The following is a 21,570-nucleotide window of genomic DNA, read 5'->3' on the forward strand; positions in this document are numbered from 1 at the left end:
AGCAGACACAGCGTGCCGCCAGATACAGGGTTGCATGCTGGGAAATACCGACTCTAATATCTTCACACTTGGGATTCATTTCCCCTTGATTCCACCCCTGGCAGTGAGGGATAGAAACAGATCCTCAGCTTAACATGAAACTCCTTTAGGCTTTCACTTCATTTTAAACAAAGTAAATCAAACCATCAGACACAATCCTACCTGACACACAACACAGACTGCAAATATTTTCACTGACCAAAAGAGAAAGCCAGAACAGCCCTCCTTTTTATAATGTAATAACACAGTAATAAGGCATGTTATTACACCAGAACTGTGCAGACCTCATCATCATTATCATTTTCCGCCACCTTGTCCTGTCTGCTTCCAACTGCAGTACTTCACATGCTTTCCATCTCTCTCCTAGCTCCACCAGTATTCCGGCCAGATATTCTTGCCTCTGTCTCCCTCTCGCTCTCTTCCCTTCAATTTTCCCAGTTAGGCTCAGGTTTTCCAACCCATTCCTCCTTAAAATATGTCCTAGAAATGTAAGCTGTCTTGTTCTTGTTTGTGTCAAGATGTTCCTGGTGGTGTTTGCTCTGTGAAGTATGTCTTTATGCTCCACATGCTTTGTAATATAAATGATGCTCACATTTGGGCATGCTTCTTTTGCCACCTTACCAAATTCTTCTGCTGTGTTGACAAAAGCATGCTTTTGCAGAATGTGCCTCCAAACTGCACGCTTTACTTTACCTGCAACTCCAGCAACTGGCCCTTTGCCGCGTGCTGTGGCAAAAAAGCTCCAATCAGCTCGATGCAGACTACAGTGTACATTGCTCAGCATGGTAAGGGTGGACAAGATGAATCTGTTTTTAAATTGGCTCGCAGCACCATCAGAAAAGATGTGCCAGTTAGAGATGTTGGCTGAAGTTGAGACTTCATCAAGAATAGCCTGATTGTAGTAAACAACTGCAAATGTGTCATGTTGCCGTTCATCACTGAGCACAACATAAGAAGTACTAACAGACTGAGCTGTGAGAACTGCTGGAAACAGAGGCACTCCTTTTGTTATCAAGGGAGCTAACATTATTTCAGCTTGCTGCTTTATAGGGAAGTGTTCTGAGAAATCTTCCTGAAGTATAGCTTCACATTCATTTCAATTCATCGTCAGTGTCTTGATTTGGTGAAGTTGCACCTTGGCAATAAAACTGTGGTGCTGCAGAATGGTCCGCTGGGTTTGAGCTCCTCCTTGGCATCGTGTAATGTTGACTCAAGCAGTTCCTTTTTATTATTAGCCATGTATTGGTAGTAGTGTACAATTGTATCTTCATTACACTATGTAACACAATTTTTGTTCCTGGGTAGTAAGTGTTATTTCCTAATTGCTTATGCCTCAGAAGTATAGAAAATGGCTATTATTCCCCACAAACTTTGCTTTTGTGACCAGGACAGTGATATTTTGAAATTTACCTATTTCCAATGAGAAAACGGGAGAATTTGTGTCTTTTCGTTCACATAAAGTCAGAAAAAAACAACATATGAATCCAAATTAACATGTATTTATACTAAAGTAATACAAAAATGACTACAAAAGATTTAGAAGTGAGTAGTTTTTCGAGATTTACGATTATACTGTAAATCACTTTCAAGAATCAGCCCCCAAATGTAGTCTCCCATCATGTTCTCGTTATACTGTCCTTGGTAGCGGCGTTCAAAGTCCAGTATAGGCTGTGTGGTCTAGTGGTTAAAGAAAAGGGCTTGTAACCACGAGGTCCCCGGTTCAAATCCCATCTCAGCCATTGTGTGACCCTGAGCAAGTCACTTAACCTCCTTGTGCTCCGTCTTTCGGGTGAGACGTAGTTGTAAGTGACTCTGCAGCTGATGCATAGTTCACACACCCTAGTCTCTGTAATTCGCCTTGGATAAAGGCGTCTGCTAAATAAACAAATAATAATATCCTGGTGGAAGCGCTCGCCTTGCTCCTCCGAGTACGCTCCCATGTTCTCCTTGAATTTATCAAGATGAGCATCAAGGATATGGACTTTGAGGGACATCCTACAGCCCATTGTGCCGCAGTTCTTCACCAGTCTCAACCAGCTCCACATAGTTTTCGGCCTTGTGATTGCCCAGGAAGCCCCGAACCACTGCGACAAAGCTGTTCCAAGCCGCTTTCTCCTTACTAGTGAGCTTCTTGGGGAATTCATTGCACTCCAGGATCTTCTTTATCTGTGGTCCGACGAAGACACCGGCTTTGACCTTTGCTTCAGACAGCTTAGGGAAGAAGTCTTGAAGGTACTTGAAGGCTGCTGACTCCTTATCTAGAGCTCTGACAAATTGTTTCATAAGGCCCAATTTGATGTGCAGTGGTGGCATCAGCACCTTCCGGGGGTCCACCAGTGGCTCCCACTTGACGTTGTTCCTCCCCACAGAGAACTCGGTCCGCTGTGGCCAGTCCCGCCTGTGGTAGTGCGCCTTGGTGGCCCTGCTGTCCCAAAGGCAAAGATAGCAAGGAAACTTGGTAAAACCGCCTTGGAGACCCATCAGGAATGCCACCATTTTGAAGACTCCTATGACCTTGATGCCATCTCAGAAAAATGCAGATATGTATCCACTTAGGCAGCTGGAACTAAACTGAACTGGTGGGCTTAAGGCCCCTGTATTTATACTACTATTTATATTACTGGAAAGTTCTAGAAAGTTCTAGAAGTTACTCCAAGTTTACTCAGCACTGAATCTATCTGGAATGTTCTAGAAAATAGGTAAATTTCAAAATATCACTGTCCTGGTCACAAAAGCAAAGTTTGTGGGGAATAATAGCCATTTTCTATACTTTTGAGGCATAAGCAATTAGGAAATAACACTTACTACCCAGGAACCACAAAAAAAAAAAAAAATTGTTACACGGTGTTATCATTGGCTTGTATTACCTGACTGATAGAACTAGCAAGGTCTTGGCATGTGTCACACTGGCCAAGGCAGCATTTCATCTGCCAGTTGCAAAGTAACCCAATGACCAGGAGATTTCCATTGGGGATATTTTGGCAAACCTTTTTCAAACCATCTAGTAGCATCTCTGTGTTGTCATGGTAATGACAGACAGACAGGTTGAACGTGCACAGGGCACAATGCTGCAGTCTTTTTTTGATGTTCTGATTTTTACATCAGGATATTCATTCTTGAAGAGGCGGTGAGCTTCAAGAACCGTCATCAGGAGCACTTTTTTGTGCATTCTTTTTTTTGTGCATCCTCTCTTCTGATAGTGATGCAGTCTTTTCATCCAGGCAGCTGACGGGACACACAATCAATCTCATAGAATGCACAAACCTGACATTCTGTTTCACTACCTTCAGCTCTTTGTGTGGAAGCGTGCTTATCTACCAGAGCCAAACCAAACTGAGTTGCCAGTTTCTTTACCATGACACTTTTCTTCCTGGGGCTCTTTGGAAGTGCCCGGTTTACTCCACTTACTGCCTTCCCTAGTGACTGAGCTGAAAAGAGAACTTTTGACGGCGAGTTTGTCAAATGATTCTCCTTAAGTTGTGGTTCTGGTTAATGTCATTTTGAAAGATTTCTCCTATACTTTCTCATTGTTTCTTTGCTCTTTTCTGCTTCCCTTTTCTTCCTCCCTATACTCCACTTGCATGCTTTCTGCTGCTCTCTGCTCCTCTGTTTCATCCCTACTCTTTTCTCTTCTCACATCCTTGCATGATATGCACGCATTCTTTCTGCTGCAGGTCCTGGAAGCATTTTCCAACTTTAATCTAGATAAAAGAAAAACAGAGGGCTGTTTCAGACAATTAAAACACAGAATGTAATACATATTTTAGAGGAATTTTCATGTTCTTTACTTTATTTCAAATATCCACATGTTGAGACAGCTGAGCGTCTTATGGTATGAGAATCTTTAGCAACACAGACTGCACTACACCCATGTCACCACAAGAGGGAGAGAGAGAGAGAGTAATAAAATGATGCTCTTTAATCCAGAGCAGTGGTTCTTAACCTGCGGTCCTCAGAGACAGTCCAGGGGGTCCACAGGAAAAAAAAAAAACTGGAAACTTTTCACTCAACATTAGCAATGTGCAAAATCAAAATGTTTGCTTCTTGAATGGATTTGATTTCACAAAGTTTATGATGGATCTGTTAACCTGCAGCTCTGATTTTAATATTTTACAATGAATAATTATTTATACTGTGTAACAAAGCTACATAATCACAGCTGTGGCTAAGGTGAATTGTTTGAGAGAAGGGAGAAGAGATAGAAATAGCTGTGTTTGTACAAACTCAACACAAAGAATATAAGCTATTTTTTTTCTTTTTGCCTGCAAGAGGAAACTAGGTTTTTTATAGAATGGAAAAGAAACTGCATCAGCTGAAAATCAGTTTAAACTTAAGAGCACTGCTTGGCTACAAGTGGCTGCTGTGCCAAGGAAGACAATTTGCATAGAAAAGACACTTTGCATTGGCAGCACATGCTTCAGTGCTCTGGGAGTGTTTATAGCCTTGTGAGTTTAACACTTCATGATTGAGAGCTACCCTTCATGGCAACAGAATCCACAACAACAATGACTTTTATCAGCATCTTCATCTGGGCACTTGTCATCTGCACTCAGGGTAAGAATCATTTAGAAAAACACTTTTTTAAAAAAAAATCTATTTGTGGGACAATTCTTAATTTATAAGTATTAAAAGTAAAACAGGCAAACTGAAAAAAGGCTTGACATTTAATGTGATTTAATCATTTAATTCAATCATTTACTTTAATTTTCTATTTTATTATTTTCAGAATCCAGTGGACAGTATACTGTGACTCAGACTCCAGCAGTGAAATCTGTTCTCCCAGGAGACACAGTCGCTCTGAGTTGTAAAGTCAGCAGTGCAGTGGATAGTAATAACCGCCTAGCCTGGTACCAACAGAAACCTGGAGAAGCTCCCAAACTCCTGATCTATGATGCAAGTACCCTTGAGTCTGGGATCCCAACTCGTTTCAGTGGCAGTGGATCTGGGACTGACTTCACTCTGACCATCAGTGGAGTCCAGGCTGAAGATGCAGGAGATTACTACTGTCAGAGTTTACACTGGCCCAGCAGTAGTGTTGTGTTCACACAGTGATACACACCAGTACAAAAACCTCCCTCAGCAGGACTGCACAGTGACTGCACTGCTGCAGCTGGGACCTACTGCAGGTGCTGAGGGTGAAGGCAATGAAACGGGACACAACCTGTGGAGGAGCTCAATTGCCCACAAGCACACTGAGCTCATTAACAAGGGCTAAAAATAAAAGACAAAATCAATCTGATAAATTATTCATGTATTCTAATACATTGCATAGGCTGAAGGGCTGTCATTGGATTTATATTTCATAATTTAGTTTCAAATGAAAATGAAAATATAATTCTTGATTTATCTATAGTAAGGAAAAGATAAAGGTGAACATTGTTAATTTTCTGATACTTAAATACAAACTGAAAATAAACTAAATCAGACACTTTACTCCTCTTAAAGGAAATAAATAAATATATACATGCATTCATACGTACATACAAAGCATATTACAATCCAACAGTTCTATTGCGTTTTAAAGCAATCTATGGTTTAAAACACATTAATGTATTTCAATATTATTTTTTTATTTTTTATTTCTATACATATCTTCAAAGCAATTTAATATATTTCTAATTGAAACTATGAAAGAAAGAAATATAGTGAAATAAATATGAATAAAAAGCTATTTTTTATAAAGTGTATCAGTAATGCTACAAAATTTAAATCTCACGCTGAAAGTTCAAGCATTTCATTAATTTGTATTTGGTGCGTTGATGCTCAGAAAAGTGTTGATAGTGTGAAAACATGGAGTACGCACACAAACACATTGTTAATTCACCATTGTGCAATTTAAAGAACTATATTAAGGGTGGGTGTGAAAGGGTTCTTGCTTGTGGGTGCGTGCATTCGCTGCTGAGTGACAGGCAGGAGACCAGACAGGTTGAAATTGACACGCCCCGCAGGCGCACAGGATTTATTTACACACATACACACAACAGCTCACGTGACACTACCAACCATGGTAGCTCACTGAGTGCATAGGGCCAGCGTACGAAAAACAAAATAAAACACAATACAAAAAACTATAAAATAAAAGGTGCCGTAAAAACAGCGTGCGCTACTCCCTAATGCATGGAGGTCCCGCTTGCTCACCTCGCTATACTTTAAAGGGATCTACCATCCCCGAACTAATCTTTATGTATCAACACAAACCCCGACTCCGGCTGTCGGCGGTTTTGGCAGCTTCTTTTGGCTCCGATCCCGGTTCACCATCACGGCGATCTGAGGATTTCAGCAACTTATTTCTCTCACTATGATCGGTTAGCGTGGACGATCTTCAGCCCATTGTCCGTGGCTTTGCAGCAGCCCCGAGGTGAACAAACAGGACCTCTTTATACCTGACGCCGTGCTGGAACACACCTACCCGCTGATCATCCACAGCTGGCAATCACACACAGCAGGCAGGCGATCCCAGGAGTGTCAGGTACTGCAATAAATTAAATAACCATTACACACATTTACACAATATTAAATTAACAATGTATTCACACACAAACCCCCTCTTCATGTGCAGGGCTCCTGCCCTGCTACATACCTCCTCCCTTGTGCAAAGCACAGATGTCCGCCACCGGCCACCTCCCCCCTTGATTGATGCCTCTCTGTGTGGGTGGGAGTTACACCTGGCAGGAGGGTACATTGGGTCTTTGTGTGGGCCGCTCTTTCCATCCCGGTGCCCCCTTAAAAGGGACCGGGGACCGGTGACATGGGACCCAGACGGCGTGGATCGGGCGACCGGAGCGCAGGCTGGTGACCAGGCGGCTGCAGCTGCAGGGAGAGGCGAGAGCCCCTGCGACAGTGTAGTGACGTCTGGTTGACCAGGGGGAGTGAAACAGGAGTCTGGGCGAACGACCGTGCCTGGTGGTGCCGCGACCTGGGACCCAGGCCCAGCGATGAGAGGTCGGCTGCACCTCCTCCTCAGGGTGTTGGATGGCAGCTCCTCCTCCTCCGGCTGTCGGGACAGTAGCTCCTCTTTCTTTGGCCCTCGGGACGGCAGCTACTCCTTCTTGGACTGTAGCTCCTCCTCTAGCTCTTCAGACAGGCAGGCAGCCACTCACTCCTACTCTGGCCTTCGAGGACAGTAGCTCCTCCTACTTTAGTCTTGGAGGACGGTAGCTCTTCCCCCTCCGGCTTTCAGGGCTCCAGCTCCTCCCTCTGTAGCTTTTCACCCACGTCTCATTTGGCTCCCCTCTCTGACTCCCTCAGCAGCGCCTCCAGTGGCTGCTGAGCGTCACCTCCGGGCTTGCCCTTGTCCCCCCCAAAAAATTTCAGGGGTTTGGGGCATCAGCTCTTTCCACAGGGGTCCTCCCCCCTGGAAACACGATCTCCTCCTTATGTCCCACCTTGCCTCGGTGAAACGCAGCGAATCCCACGCTGTCACCATATGTGAAAGGGTTCTTGCTTGTGGGTGCGTGCATTCGCTGCTGAGTGACAGGCAGGAGACCAGACAGGTTGAAATTGACACGCCCCGCAGGCGCGCAGGATTTATTTACACACATACACACAACAGCTCACGTGACACTACCAACCATGGTAGCTCAATGAGTGCTACGGCCAGCGTACGAAAAACAAAATAAAACACAATACATAAAACTATAAAATAAAAGGTGCCGTAAAAACAGTGTGCGCTACTCCCTAATGCATGGAGGTCCCGCTTGCTCACCTCGCTATACTTTAAAGGGATCTACCATCCCCGAACTAATCTTTAGTATCAACACAAACCCCGACTCCGGCTGTCGGCGGTTTTGGCAGCTTCTTTTGGCTCCGATCCCGGTTCACCATCACGGCGATCGGAGGATTTCAGCAACTTATTTCTCTCACTATGCTCGGGTAGCGTGGACGATCTTCAGCCCATTGTCCGTGGCTTTGCAGCAGCCCCGAGGTGAACAAACAGGACCTCTTTATACCTGACACCGTGCTGGAACACACCTACCCGCTGATCATCCACAGCTGGCAATCACACACAGCAGGCAGGCGATCCCAGGAGCGTCAGGTACTGCAATAAATTAAATAACCATTATACACATTTACACAATATTAAATTAACAATGTATTCACACACAAACCCCCTCTTCATGTGCAGGGCTCCTGCCCTGCTACAGTGGGGTTTGTTTCTTGTTTCAATTTGCAGATCGTTGATGGTTAGATAATTCATTGTAAATTTCACTTCATTAAGTGTATGTTTGTGGTAATGAGCTGGCTGTTTAACAATACCTGTATCTAATCATCTTCATCAATTGATTAATAACTTAAGGTTTGTTTGGTTTGCAAATTGTAACTTATTTGCCAATCATTGATGTTGGGATATCTGATTGAAAACTTTACTTGATGAAGTGTATGTCTGTGATAATGAATTGTCTGCTTAACAAACCTGTGTTTAATCATGTTCACTAATTGGTAATAATGATATTAAGGGTTGGGTTTGCTTTGTTTCTTTTAAACACTGAGGAGGGCTCTTTTGAGTCGAAACACATCTGTTGTTTGAAGTTTTGGTCTCTGTTTTTAAATGAATGTAGAATGTTTGAAATATCACAATGGTGAATTAACCAGTTTTGTTTTCCTGCTATAAAGTGTAGCATTGACAGGAACACACCCAGATGTTTAGCTGTGGAAGCTGCTGTATGTGCAAGGACTTGGCACTATCAGTGTGAAGCTCTGTGTGGAATGCATGCTTTCACAGGCTGATACAACCAATGCATCGCATTGAAAGAGGAGGAAACCATTCTGACTTCATTGTCAACCATACAAGACATTGTCAGTCAACGAGCAGACTGGGGTCATAGAGTGATATATTGTAAGCAAGGAGCGAGTCAAGTCTTGTGAGGCTTTTGTCTGCTCCTTGTCTGGTAAAGCAGGAGATGATGTTGAATGGGGTTACAGATTGATCTGCAGCAGAAAATGATGCATGCAGCTCTCTGACATCCCCTGCCTGCACGCACTGCTGTATTTTGTGTTGTGTGTTGTTTTCAGAGCGGTCGTTGTTTATATTTGTATTTATTTGTAATGATTGCAATGTTAAATCAATCATTTTTCACAGGTATTTATTGCACCGCGCACTTTAGTGTGCTTCTGGTGCTGAACGTTTCCTGCTGTGTATTAATCTGCTGCTAACATTCCATTTCTTTTTATCTGCAATAAAATAAAAGATTCTTTTTTAATTGGAAGAGGCCGTGTTTCTGATCCCATCCTTGATTTGCTTTCAGAATAAAATAACCTGTCACTGTTTTATTTGTCCAGTGTCTTACGCACTAATCTGGCGTAGACCGACTACAAATGTGATTATGTATTTCAATTCTGCGTAAGCCCTGCCTAGCGGGTGTTACAGTTACATAAAAGGACTCTATAGAGTCCTAATGCAAAAAGAAAGAGCAAAAAGCAAGTTGGGAAAGGGGAGGAGGGTGTCAGTAAATATCCAGAGTGCTCTGAGGTTTAAACACAAAACACACAGCTGATCGGAAAGAGGAAACACTCTCTGAGCCTCCAGCTCAATACAGCAAATCATGGAATAAAGAGATTCAGTGACAGCTATCACAGGAGCTGCTCTGTGTTCAGTAAATAAAGTAAACTCATTAATGTGACCTCCGAGAGACACATTGCAGATATTAATACTGACCACACTAGGGAGCCAGAGCACCACTAACACCCCTGACTGCCCCCAACCCCCTCTCTCCTCCAGCCCCCCCCCCCAGTGCAGTAAGAAGGAGCCTGTGTGTATTCCTGCTGTCTGCTTCTCTCTGCAACCCCTCTCTCCTGTAGAATCTTCACCAGCCCTGTTGAACAGGGCCCAGTGGCACACAAGCCTTTATCAGAGCACTGCCACTCCCCACACTGGATCAGTGTCTCAATGTTTCTAAATGACATGTGGGATTGGACACTGCACAGGACACTGGAGTGTTAGAGTGGCAATCAGATGACGCAGGAGCCTGGAGACGTGTCAGAAACATCAAACAGAGCCCTGACTGCAGCACAGACTGCTTATATTAACAGTGACCACAAGAGGGAACCAGAGCACCACTGCTCTTCATAATGTAATAACACTACAGTAATAAGACGATAGAAATAGGCGGCAGTTACCTCCCCAGTCAGCCCAGTTCTCTCATTGTTAACACAAGGCTCCTCACACCCAGTCATCTAAACACTACAGTGTGGTCTGTGTCTGGAGGAAGGAGCTGCTCACAGTGATGCATGCTGGGAAACACTGACTCTAATATGTCAACATCTGCAACTTCCACCCCTGCCAGTGAATATTAAAGAATTTTAAAACGTCCCTTTATCAGGCTAGCATTTTAAACACAATGATTTTCATTGCTCTTCAGATGAAACTCAATTATATTCATCCCTTAAACAAGGTGACACCTCAATTGCAAATATCCTTACTATCTGTCTTGCCGACATTGGGCAATGGATGTCAAGGAATCTGTTTTTGAACTCTGATAAGGTAATGTTATTGGGATCAAAAAATCAATCAGACAATACAAATTCAGATGTTATTGCTGTTGACAGCTTTCCATTGAAGTTGAGATCTGAAGTGAAAATTCTGGCCAATTATTTTTACTCTCATTTCTCTCCCAATTTGGAATATCCTTTGTTTTTTGAAGCCCCCGTCTCACCGCTGCAACCCTCGCAGTGACTCATGCTCTGTCAAGCTGACCTTGATGATTTCATAACATCCACACTAGATTATTGCAATGCTCTTTTCTCTGGTATTCCCAGATCTGTGTGATCCCAACTGCAGCTTGTGCAAAACGCTGCTGCCAGGGTTTGAACAGGAAGTAGAAGACATGACCACATTACACCGGTATTGGCAGCCCTGCACTGGCTTCCTGTAAGGTTCAGGCTGGATTTTAAGATCATGCTTATTACTTACAAAGCATTAAACGGTTTGGCTCCCTCCTATCTAAATGATATTTTGATCCCATATAGACCTAGACAACCACTGCAATCCCAGGACTGTCCCTCAGATTTTTTAAAGAGCGCAGGTGCGAGAGCATTTGGTTTTAGGGCCCCCCAACTATGGAATCGACTGCCTGTTTCTGTAAGGGAGGCTCCAACTGTTGCAGTTTCTAAAACCCGATTAAAGGCACACTTTTATATTCTGTCATTCACATCTTAATATTAGTCATTGTCTGTACTGTACTGCAGTTTATTTTATCTCTATATTGAATATTTTTTATTATCTGTTATTGCCTGTATGATTATTGACTGTTTTCATTTATTTATTCATTTATTTAATAATTACTAAACAAAAATGACTGTTTTGTTACACTTTGTTACACACTGCCTTGAGACGATGTATTGTGAAGTGCGTTATATCAAATAAAGATTGATTGAAGGATTGATACAGCATGTCATTCCAACAGCATGGGAAGGGATTCCTATTGCAATTCCACAGCAAGCAGCACCCTCTGAACTACACTCTGTGACACAAGAGGGAGAGAGAGTAATAAAATGATGCTCTTTAAGCCAGAGCAGTGAAGGGTTCTGATTTTCAGGTGAAATATTTTTCTAACTTTGGGTGAATGTGTGTGTGTGTGTGTGTGTTTTCAGTGAATACTTAAGGTGAAATCGGGTAGATTTTGTAATAATTAAGAAAGAATAAATATTCAGGTAGAAATCAGGTAAAAATGTACTTAGCGTCACCAGCGCCAGCTCTTTCTGTATGCACTGCATTTGAATCACAGACACCTGAGCGTGCGTTTATTCATATACAGTCCTGCCAATTCAGGGAGGTTTCTAGTTTAACCCTAATGCAGAGATAAGCTTTCAGGGGAGAAATGGGGTTAAATCGAGCAAAACCCTAAAATCAGAACCCCTATTCTTAACATCCTCAGAGACAGTCCAGGGGGTCCACAGGAAAAAAAAATGGAAACTTTTCACTCAACATTAGCAATGTGCAAAATAAAAATGTTTGCTTCTTGAATGGATTTGATTTCACAAAGTTTATGATGGATCTGCTAACTTGCTTCTCTTATTTTAATATTTTACAATTAATAATTATTTATACTGTGTAACAAAGCTACATAATCACAGCTGTGGCTAAGATGAATTGTTTGAGAGAAGGGAGAAGAGAGAGAAATAGCTGTGTTTGTACAAACTCAACACAAAGAAAACTATAAGCTATTTTTTTCTTTTTGATTGCCAGAGGAAACTTGTTTTTTTTTTTTGAATGGCAAAGAAACTGCATCAGCTGAAAATGAGTTTAAACTTAAGAGCACTGCTTGGCTACAAGTGGCTGCTGTGCCAAGGAAGACAATTTGCATAGAAAAGACACTTTGCATTGGCAGCACATGCTTCAGTGCTCTGGGAGTGTTTATAGCCCTGTGAGTTTCACACTTCATGATTGAGAGCTGCCCTTCATGGCAACAGAATCCACAACAACAATGACTTTTATCAGCATCTTCATCTGGGCACTTGTCATCTGCACTCAGGGTAAGAATCATTTAGAAAAACACTTTTTAAAAAAAAAATCTATTTGTGGGACAATTCTTAATTTATAAGTATTAAAAGTAAAACAGGCAAACTGAAAAAAGGCTTGACATTTAATGTGATTTAATCATTTAATTCAATCATTTACTTTAATTTTCTATTTTATTATTTTCAGAATCCAGTGGACAGTATACTGTGACTCAGACTCCAGCAGTGAAATCTGTTCTCCCAGGAGACACAGTCGCTCTGAGCTGTAAAGTCAGTAGCGCAGTGTACAGTAACAACCATCTAGCCTGGTACCAACAGAAACCTGGAGAAGCTCCCAAACTCCTGATCTACTTGGCAAGTACCCTTGAGTCTGGGATCCCAACTCGTTTCAGTGGCAGTGGATCTGGGACTGACTTCACTCTGACCATCACTGGAGTCCAGGCTGAAGATGCAGGAGATTACTACTGTCAGAGTTTCCACTACCCCAGCAGTAGAGATGTGTTCACACAGTGCTACAGACTCATACAAAAACCTCCCTCAGTAGGACTGCACAGCGACTGCACTGCTGCAGCTGGGACCTACTGCAGGTGCTGAGGGTGAAGGCAATGAAACGGGGCACGGCCTGTGGAGGATCTCAACTGCACACAAACACACTGAGCTCAATAACAAGGGCTCAAAATAAAAGACAAGATCAATCTGGTAAATATCTTGATTATTCATGTTTTCTAATACATTGCAGAGGCTGAAGGGCTGTCATTGGATTTATATTTACTAATTTAGTTTCAAATAAAAATGAAAATACAATTCTTGATTTATGTCTAGTAAGGAAAAGATAAAGGTGAACATTGTTAATTTTCTGATACTTAAATACAAACTGAAAATAAACTAAATCAGACACTTTTCTCCTCTTAAAGGAAATATATATATATATATATATATATATATATATATATATATATGTACATGCATACATACATACATACATACATAGCATATTACAATCCAACATATTTCTATTGTGTTACAAGTTTTAAAGCAATCTATGGTTTAAAACACATATTAACGTATTTCAATATTCTTGTACTTTTTTTTATTTCTTTACATATCTTCAAAGCAATTTAATATATTTCTAATTGAAAATATAAAAGAAATAAATATAGTGAAATAAATATGAATACCTGTATCTAATCATCTTGATCAATTGATTAATAACTTAAGGTTTGTTTGGGTTACAAATTGTAACTTATTTGCCAATCACTGATGTTGGGATATCTGATTGGAAACTTTACTTGATGAAGTGTATGACTGTGATAATGAATGGTCTGCTTAACAAACCTGTGTTTAATCATGTTCACTAATTGGTAATAACGATATTAAGGGCTGGGTTTGCTTTGTTTCTTTTAAACACTGAGGACGGCTCTTTGGAGGCGAAACACGTCTGTTGTTTGAAGTTTTGGTCTCTGTTTTTAAATAAATGTAGAATGTTTGAAATATCACAATGGTGAATTAACCCATTTTGTTTTCCTGCTATAAAGTGTAGCATTGACAGGAACACACCCAGATGTTTAGCTGTGGAAGCTGCTGTATGTGCAAGGCCTTGGCACTATCAGTGTGAAGCTCTGTGTGGAATGCATGCTTTCACAGGCTGATACAACCAATGCATCGCATTGAAAGAGGAAGAAACCATTCTGACTTCATTGTCAACCATACAGGACATTGTCAGTCAACGAGCAGACTGGGGTCACAGAGTGATATACTGTAAGCAAGGAGCTAGTCAAGTCTTGTGAGGCTTTTGTTTGTTCCTTGTCTGGTAAAGCAGGAGATGATGTTAAATGGGGTTACAGATTGATCTGCAGCAGAAAATGATGCATGCAGCTCTCCGACATCCCCTGACTGTGCGCACTGCTGTGTTTTGTGTTGTGTGTTGTTTTCAAAGCGGTCGTTGTTTATATTTGTATTTATTTGTAATGATTGCAATGTTAAATAAATCATTTTTCACAGGTATTTATTGCACCGTGCACTTTAGTGTGCTTCTGGTGCTGATCGTTTCCTGCTGTGTATTAATCTGCTGATAACATTCCATTTCTTTTTATCTGCAATAAAATAAAAGATTATTTTTTTTTAATTGTAAGAGGCCGTGTTTCTGATCCCATCCTTGATTTGCTTTCAGAATAAAATAACCTGTAACTGTTTTATTTGTCCAGTGTCTTACGCACTAATCTGGCGTAGACCGACTACAAATGTGATTATGTATTTCAATTCTGCGTAAGCCCTGCCTAGCGGGTGTTACAGTTACATAAAAGGACTCTATAGAGTCCTAATGCAAAAAGAAAGAGCAAAAAGCAAGTTGGGAAAGGGGAGGAGGGTGTCAGTAAATATCCAGAGTGCTCTGAGGTTTAAACACAAAACACACAGCTGATAGGAAAGAGGAAACACTCTCTGAGCCTCCAGATCAATACAGCAAATCATGGAATAAAGAGAGTCAGTGACAGCTAACACAGGAGCTGCTCTGTGTTCAAGTGAATAAAGTGCACTCATTAATTTGACCTCCGAGAGACACAGTGCAGATATTAATACTGACCACACGAGGGTGCCAGAGCACCACTAACACCCCCGACTGCCCCAAACCCCCTCTCTCCTCCAGCCCCTCCCCAGTGCAGTAAGAAGGAGCCTGTGTGTTTTCCTGCTGTCTGCTTCTCTCTGCCTCCCTCTCTCCTGTAGAATCCACAGCAGCCCTGTTGAACAGAGCCCAGTGGCACACAAGCCTTTATCAGAGCACTGAGACTCCGCACACTGGTTCAGTGTCTCACTGTTTCTAAATGACATGTGGGACTGGACACTGCACAGGACACTGGAGTGTTAGAGTGGCAATCAGATGAAGCAGGAGCCTGGAGACGTGTCAGAAACATCAAACAGAGCTCTGACAAGCAGCACAGACTGCAGATATTAACACTGACCACAAGAGGGAGCCAGAGCACCACTGCTCTCCATAATCAACCAATCAATCAATCAATCTTTATTTTATATAGCGCCTTTCATAGTGGACCACCATTCCAAAGCGCTTTTCAAGACAGTGAGGATCAATGCATAAAATATTAAATACAGTGAAATACAGCGCATAGTACATTAAATACAAACAGTAAAAAACAATGCAAATACATTAAATACAAGCATATTACATTAAATACAAGGCTAGGATGTGATTTCTAAACATTGTGGATGTGTGTGTCATACAGAATTATACAAATAAGATGGAGTGAAAAACCTGAAATAGCAATTTAGACAACAATTAATAACAGATATAAAGACAATTGAAATAGGCAGCAGTTACCACCCCAGTTCTCCCATTGTTAACACAAGGCTCCTCACACCCAGTCATCTAAACACTACAGCATGGGAAGGGATTTTACTGCAATTCCACAGACCATCAGCAAGGACTGTACTACACTCTGTGACCACAAGAGGGAGAGAGAGAGTAATAAAATGATGCTCTTTAATCCAGAGCAGTGGTTCTTAACCTGGGGTCCTCACAGACAGTCCAGGGGGGTCCACAGGAAAAAACTGGAAACTTTTCACTCAACATTAGCAATGTGCAAAATCTAAATGTTTGCTTCTTGAATGGATTTGATTTCACAAAGTTTATGATTGATCTGTTAACCTGCAGCTCTGATTTTAATATTTTACAATTAATAATTATTTATACTGTGTAACAACTCTACATAATCACAGCTGTGGCTAAGATGAATTGTTTGAGAAAAGGGAGAAGAGAGAGAAATAGCTGTGTTTGTACAAAATCAACACAAAGAAAACTACAAGCTATTTGTCTTTCTTTGTGCTTTTCTGAAAGGCAAAGAAATTGCATCAGCTGAAAATGAGTTTAAACTTAAGAGCACTGCTTGGCTAGAAGTGGCTAAGATACACAGTGACAGCTTGTAACAGAGATACACAGTGACAGCTTGTAACAGAGATACACAGTGACAGCTTGTAAAAGAGATACACAGTGACAGCTTGTAACAGAGATACACAGTGACAGCTTGTAACAGAGATACACAGTGACAGCTTGGAACAGAGATACACAGTGACAGCTTGAAACAGAGATACACAGTGACAGCTTGGAACAGAGATACACAGTGACAGCTTGTAACAGAGATACACAGTGACAGCTTGTAACAGAGATCCACAGTGACAGCTTGTAACAGAGATAAACAGTGACAGCTTGTAACAAAGATCCACAGTGACAGCTTGTAACAGAGATCCACAGTGACAGCTTGTAACAGAGATCCACAGTGACAGCTTGTAACAGAGATCCACAGTGACAGCTTGTAACAGAGATAAACAGTGACAGCTTGTAACAAAGATCCACAGTGACAGCTTGGAACAGAGATACACAGTGACAGCATGTAACAGAGATACACAGTGACAGCTTGAAACAGAGATACACAGTGACAGCTTGTAACAGAGATACACAGTGACAGCTTGTAACAGAGATACACAGTGACAGCTTGTAACAGAGATCCATAGTGACAGCTTGTAACAGAGATCCACAGTGACAGCTTGTAACAGAGATCCACAGTGACAGCTTGTAACAGAGATACACAGTGACAGCTTGGAACAGAGATACACAGTGACAGCTTGTAACAGATATCCATAGTGACAGCTTGTAACAGAGATCCACAGTGACAGCTTGAGAAGTCAAACAGTCTGTATGAGAAGACATCGAACAATGTGGAGGAATGTTTTCTTATGCAGCCTCATTATCCTCATTGCAAAGTGAGCAAACTGGGACAAGGGCCACACAGTGACAGTGTGAGTATTCAGAGTAGACTGGAGCAGAAAGGATGAATGTTTTCGAAGGTGGCCCACATTGCCCCACTATGCTAATTGCATCTTTACATTGTATTCTGACTACCAGTGAAGAAACACACCCTCAAATTAACACAAAACTGTTTTTGGCTTTGACTTAACTTTAAATAAATCTTCTCATCACGGTTGTTAAAAAACTAAATAAAAAAGACAAATCATCATACAGATAGCTAATTGAGTTTTTATCAGCTCACACAGTCTGTCCGTTCATGCCCTGTGTCCCATATGTTACTCCACTTTCTCCTACAATGACTTTTACTGTGAGAGGCTGATGAAAGTGGAGCACATATTTTAAAACAAGGGATTGCATCTTCATTAAACTGATCCTGAACAGCAATGACTGCAGTTACTAACACTTACCACAAGAGGGAAACAGGCACTTGTTCAAACCCAATCTGTAGGAATGTGTTATTTTGGGCTTTACAAAACACTCATCACCACTGATTTCCATAATGTAAAACAGTTCCCTGAACATCAAATTTTTAAAATGATTTCTATTAAAACATTCTTAAATATCCTTCAGCAAACTCAAGTGAATAAGATAGTATTTCATTGTATTCTTAAGCAATTTCCATTCAAGCCATCAGACCCAATCCTGCACAGGGTGTACTTATGAACACTACCATAGAGAAAGCCAGAACAGCACTCATTGTATGAAGTAAGGACACAGTAATAAAACAGGCTGTTACAACACAGCCCCAGACTGACAGCGATCCCAATCACATCATGTTTCTCCTGCCAGACTGACCCTTCCCATCCCAACCGTGCTAAACTGTTAATCTCGCTCTGTCAGAACACACAGCACCAAGCCTGTGTTTACACCACTGCTTGGCTAGAAGTGGCTGCTGTGCCAAGGAAGACAATTTGCATAGAAAAGACACTTTGCTTTGGCAGCACATGCTTCAGTGCTCTGGGAGTGTTTATAGCCCTGTGAGTTTAACACTTCATGATTGAGAGCTGCCCTTCATGGCAACAGAATCCACAACAACAATGACTTTTATCAGCATCTTCATCTGGGCACTTGTCATCTGCACTCAGGGTAAGAATCATTTAGAAAAACACTTTAAAAAACTATTTGTGAGACATTTCTTACTATACAGTATAAGTGTTCACATTAAACAGGAGTAACTGAAAAAGGCTTGACATTTAATATGTGTGTTTTTTATAATTCAATTTACTTGCTTATTATAATTTTCTATATTATTATTTATTATTTTCAGAATCCAGTGGACAATATACTGTGACTCAGACTCCAGCAGTGAAATCTGTTCTCCCAGGAGATACAGTCGCTATGAGCTGTAAAGTCAGCAGTGCAGTGTACAGCGATAGTTATGGCAACCGTCTAGCCTGGTACCAACAGAAACCTAGAGAAGCTCCCAAACTCCTGATCTATTGGGCAAGTACCCTTCAGTCTGGGATCCCAACTCGTTTCAGTGGCAGTGGATCTGGGACTGACTTCACTCTGACCATCAGTGGAGTCCAGGCTGAAGATGCAGGAGATTACTACTGTCAGAGTTTCCACTACCCCAGCAGTAGAGCTGTGTTCACACAGTGCTACACACCCATACAAAAACCTCCCTCAGCAGGACTGCACAGCGACTGCACTGCTGCTGCTGGGACCTACTGCAGGTGCTGAGGGTGAAGGCAATGAAACTGGACCCGGCCTGTGGAGGAGCTCAACTGCACACAAACACACTGAGCTCAATAACAAGGGCTCAAAATAAAAGACAAGATCAATCTGGTAAATATCTTGATTATTCATGTATTCTAATACATTGCAGAGCCTGAAGGCTGTCATTGGATTTATATGTACTAATTTAGTTTCAAATGAAAATGAAAATATAATTACTGATTACTCTGCAGTAAGGAAAAGATAAAGATACTGAAACTAAAATACAAAGTGAAAATAAAGAAAATCACACACTGATTAAATTGACAAGATTAAATCTCGTATTACATGCACCAGTACTAATGTGCTTCACTTGTTGTCATGCTCATGTGGGAAAGGATATGTGGGGAAAACTTCAACAATTAAATATTCATCTGAGTGAACACAAGAGTGCAATTAGACAAAAAGATGAAACTTCACCTGCAGCAAAACATTTCATGGAGAGAAGCCATAACGTACCTGATTTCAGATGGATTGGCATTGAAAAAGTGATTCTGAATCGCAGAGGTGGAGACCTACATAAAAAAATGACTTCAATGGGAGTCTTTTTGGACACACCCCCTGAATACACTGTCACCAATTGGGATGAGCGAGGAACTGGATTTGGTAGCTTTTTATCATTTAGAATTTGGCCTCCTTTATAATTTGGTTGTTTTTTTCATTAATATATGTAATATTTTGTTCAGTTATTTATAATCTATTTAATTAATAGTGATGCATTTAGAATGAGTTATTGATAACCAATGAAAGGTGATTGATGCTTTGTTTAATACAGTATTGATGGCAGTGTTGTTGTATATGTTATGATCCTCTAGACAGCATATTAAACAAGAAGAACAGTAAAGCCTGAATCACAATATTGCAGAGAGGTGTATTATATACACTTTCAGCCTGATTTTCAAAAGCAGCAAACTAATAATTAAATCACAAAGTGATTTCAATGTTTCCAGATCCCTTTATTTCGATGTGTTGAAGGTTCACTAAGTGTTTACACGACTTGTTTAATAGAAACCTATTGAAAGCCATAAACTCAGTGCCCCACATCAGCTTTTGGAAATCACTGCGGGACCTAGTTCTTATTTTGCCTCTTTTAAAATCAGGCTGTTTGTGTCTGTGTGGAGTCTGGCTTTATATTTTTGACTGTGCAAAGCCACAGGACTTGTGTGAGTGGGGCCTCCGTTTAGAGGAGCAGCGCACGTCGCCTTCACTGGATCTTTGATTTGGAGTTTCTGGATGTTTTGCTTTGCTTTTTGTACGCTGGGCTGTATGTCCTCCATGAGTTCCCATAGCTGGTAGTGTCACGTGAGTGTGTGTGTGAATAAATCCTGAGTGTCTGTGTCTCTGTGCCTCCCTCTCTGCCTCTCACCTGCCTTCCTGCCTGTCTCAACCACTGTGAAACACACACTTCTCACACACTGGATTGAGAGAACTGACTTTTTATCTTGCTTGAAATAAAATGAAAGGAAAGTACTTCTGATTGTGCAACCATTCTTTAAATTCAATTGTATATATTAACATGGTATGCACCTCAAATAGATTGAAGATTGAGCTTGTGAGGCTTCTTTATCTAACTCAGGTTATAACTGAAAATAATAAAAATGAAGTTATCTCAATTTAAGACACATTTTTTAAATGAGGAATTCATACATTTTTGAGTGAATTCTTATTTTTTATTAAGAAGCAGCACATCAGTGTTATTGAAGACAGTTTATTCTTCATTGTCTTGCCTCCTGTGTCATCATTGATACCCACCTGGTCTCCTTCATTCCTTATGTGTGCAGCAGCTCCCTGGCACACATGTCTCAACACTTATGGGCCAGTTCATTCTGAACAGGCAGATTTCTAATGCCCCTCCTAGAGAGCAGGAAAGCACTGAGAGGCTAAACATAAAACTACAGGAAGGATAATCTAACTGTACTGTGAGTCACCCAACCCTATCAAGTCCCACCTGTGTTCACAGCTCAGATCTCATAGAACTGTCTGTGACACTTATTGAAACACAAGTGCAGCGCTTAGAACACATATACCAATAGTACTATTCCACTCTTCTATTAAACTGTGAACTTAGTGTTTGATTGAATACCTCTCTGTGTTTGTATAGCCTGGAAACAGGCATCAGTGCCCTGCCAAGCTGCACACACTGCCATCATTCACACTGACCACAAGAGGGAGCCAGAGCACCACTGCTGTCCATAATGTAATAACACAGTATTAAGGCAATTGAAATAGGCAGCAGTTACCTCACTAGTCAGCCCATTTCTCCCATTGTTAACACAATGCTCCTCCCACCCAGTCATCTAAACACTACAGTTTGAATAGACCCATAAATGAATATATAGCGACATAAATGAATACTCTCACAGACATATATTTATTTGTTCAATTATTTATTTATTTATTATAATTTTGACGTAGAATATCCTCCATACAAAAGGACTAGCCATACAATATTAAGTTCTCATTATACCACATACACCGCTGTTATTCCACAGTTCAAGACAAAATGCACCACTGCATTTAAAAACAAAGTAAAATTATATAAA

At 41.1% G+C, this 21,570-nt stretch overlaps 1 gene segment (V, D, J or C); it reads left to right on the top strand.

Moving 5' to 3' along the window:
• Positions 1-12,433: 12,433 nt before the first annotated feature.
• Positions 12,434-12,996, top strand: LOC117965199 (Ig kappa chain V region K29-213-like; the record flags this gene model as incomplete). The annotated part of the segment is given in 2 exon segments: positions 12,434-12,510; positions 12,683-12,996. Coding segments are annotated over 2 exon segments (387 nt in total), but the record flags the coding sequence as incomplete, so codon positions are not given.
• Positions 12,997-21,570: the final 8,574 nt, after the last annotated feature.

The sequence above is a fragment of the Acipenser ruthenus genome, chromosome 35 (assembly GCF_902713425.1).
Source record: "Acipenser ruthenus chromosome 35, fAciRut3.2 maternal haplotype, whole genome shotgun sequence".
Lineage (NCBI taxonomy): Eukaryota > Metazoa > Chordata > Actinopteri > Acipenseriformes > Acipenseridae > Acipenser > Acipenser ruthenus.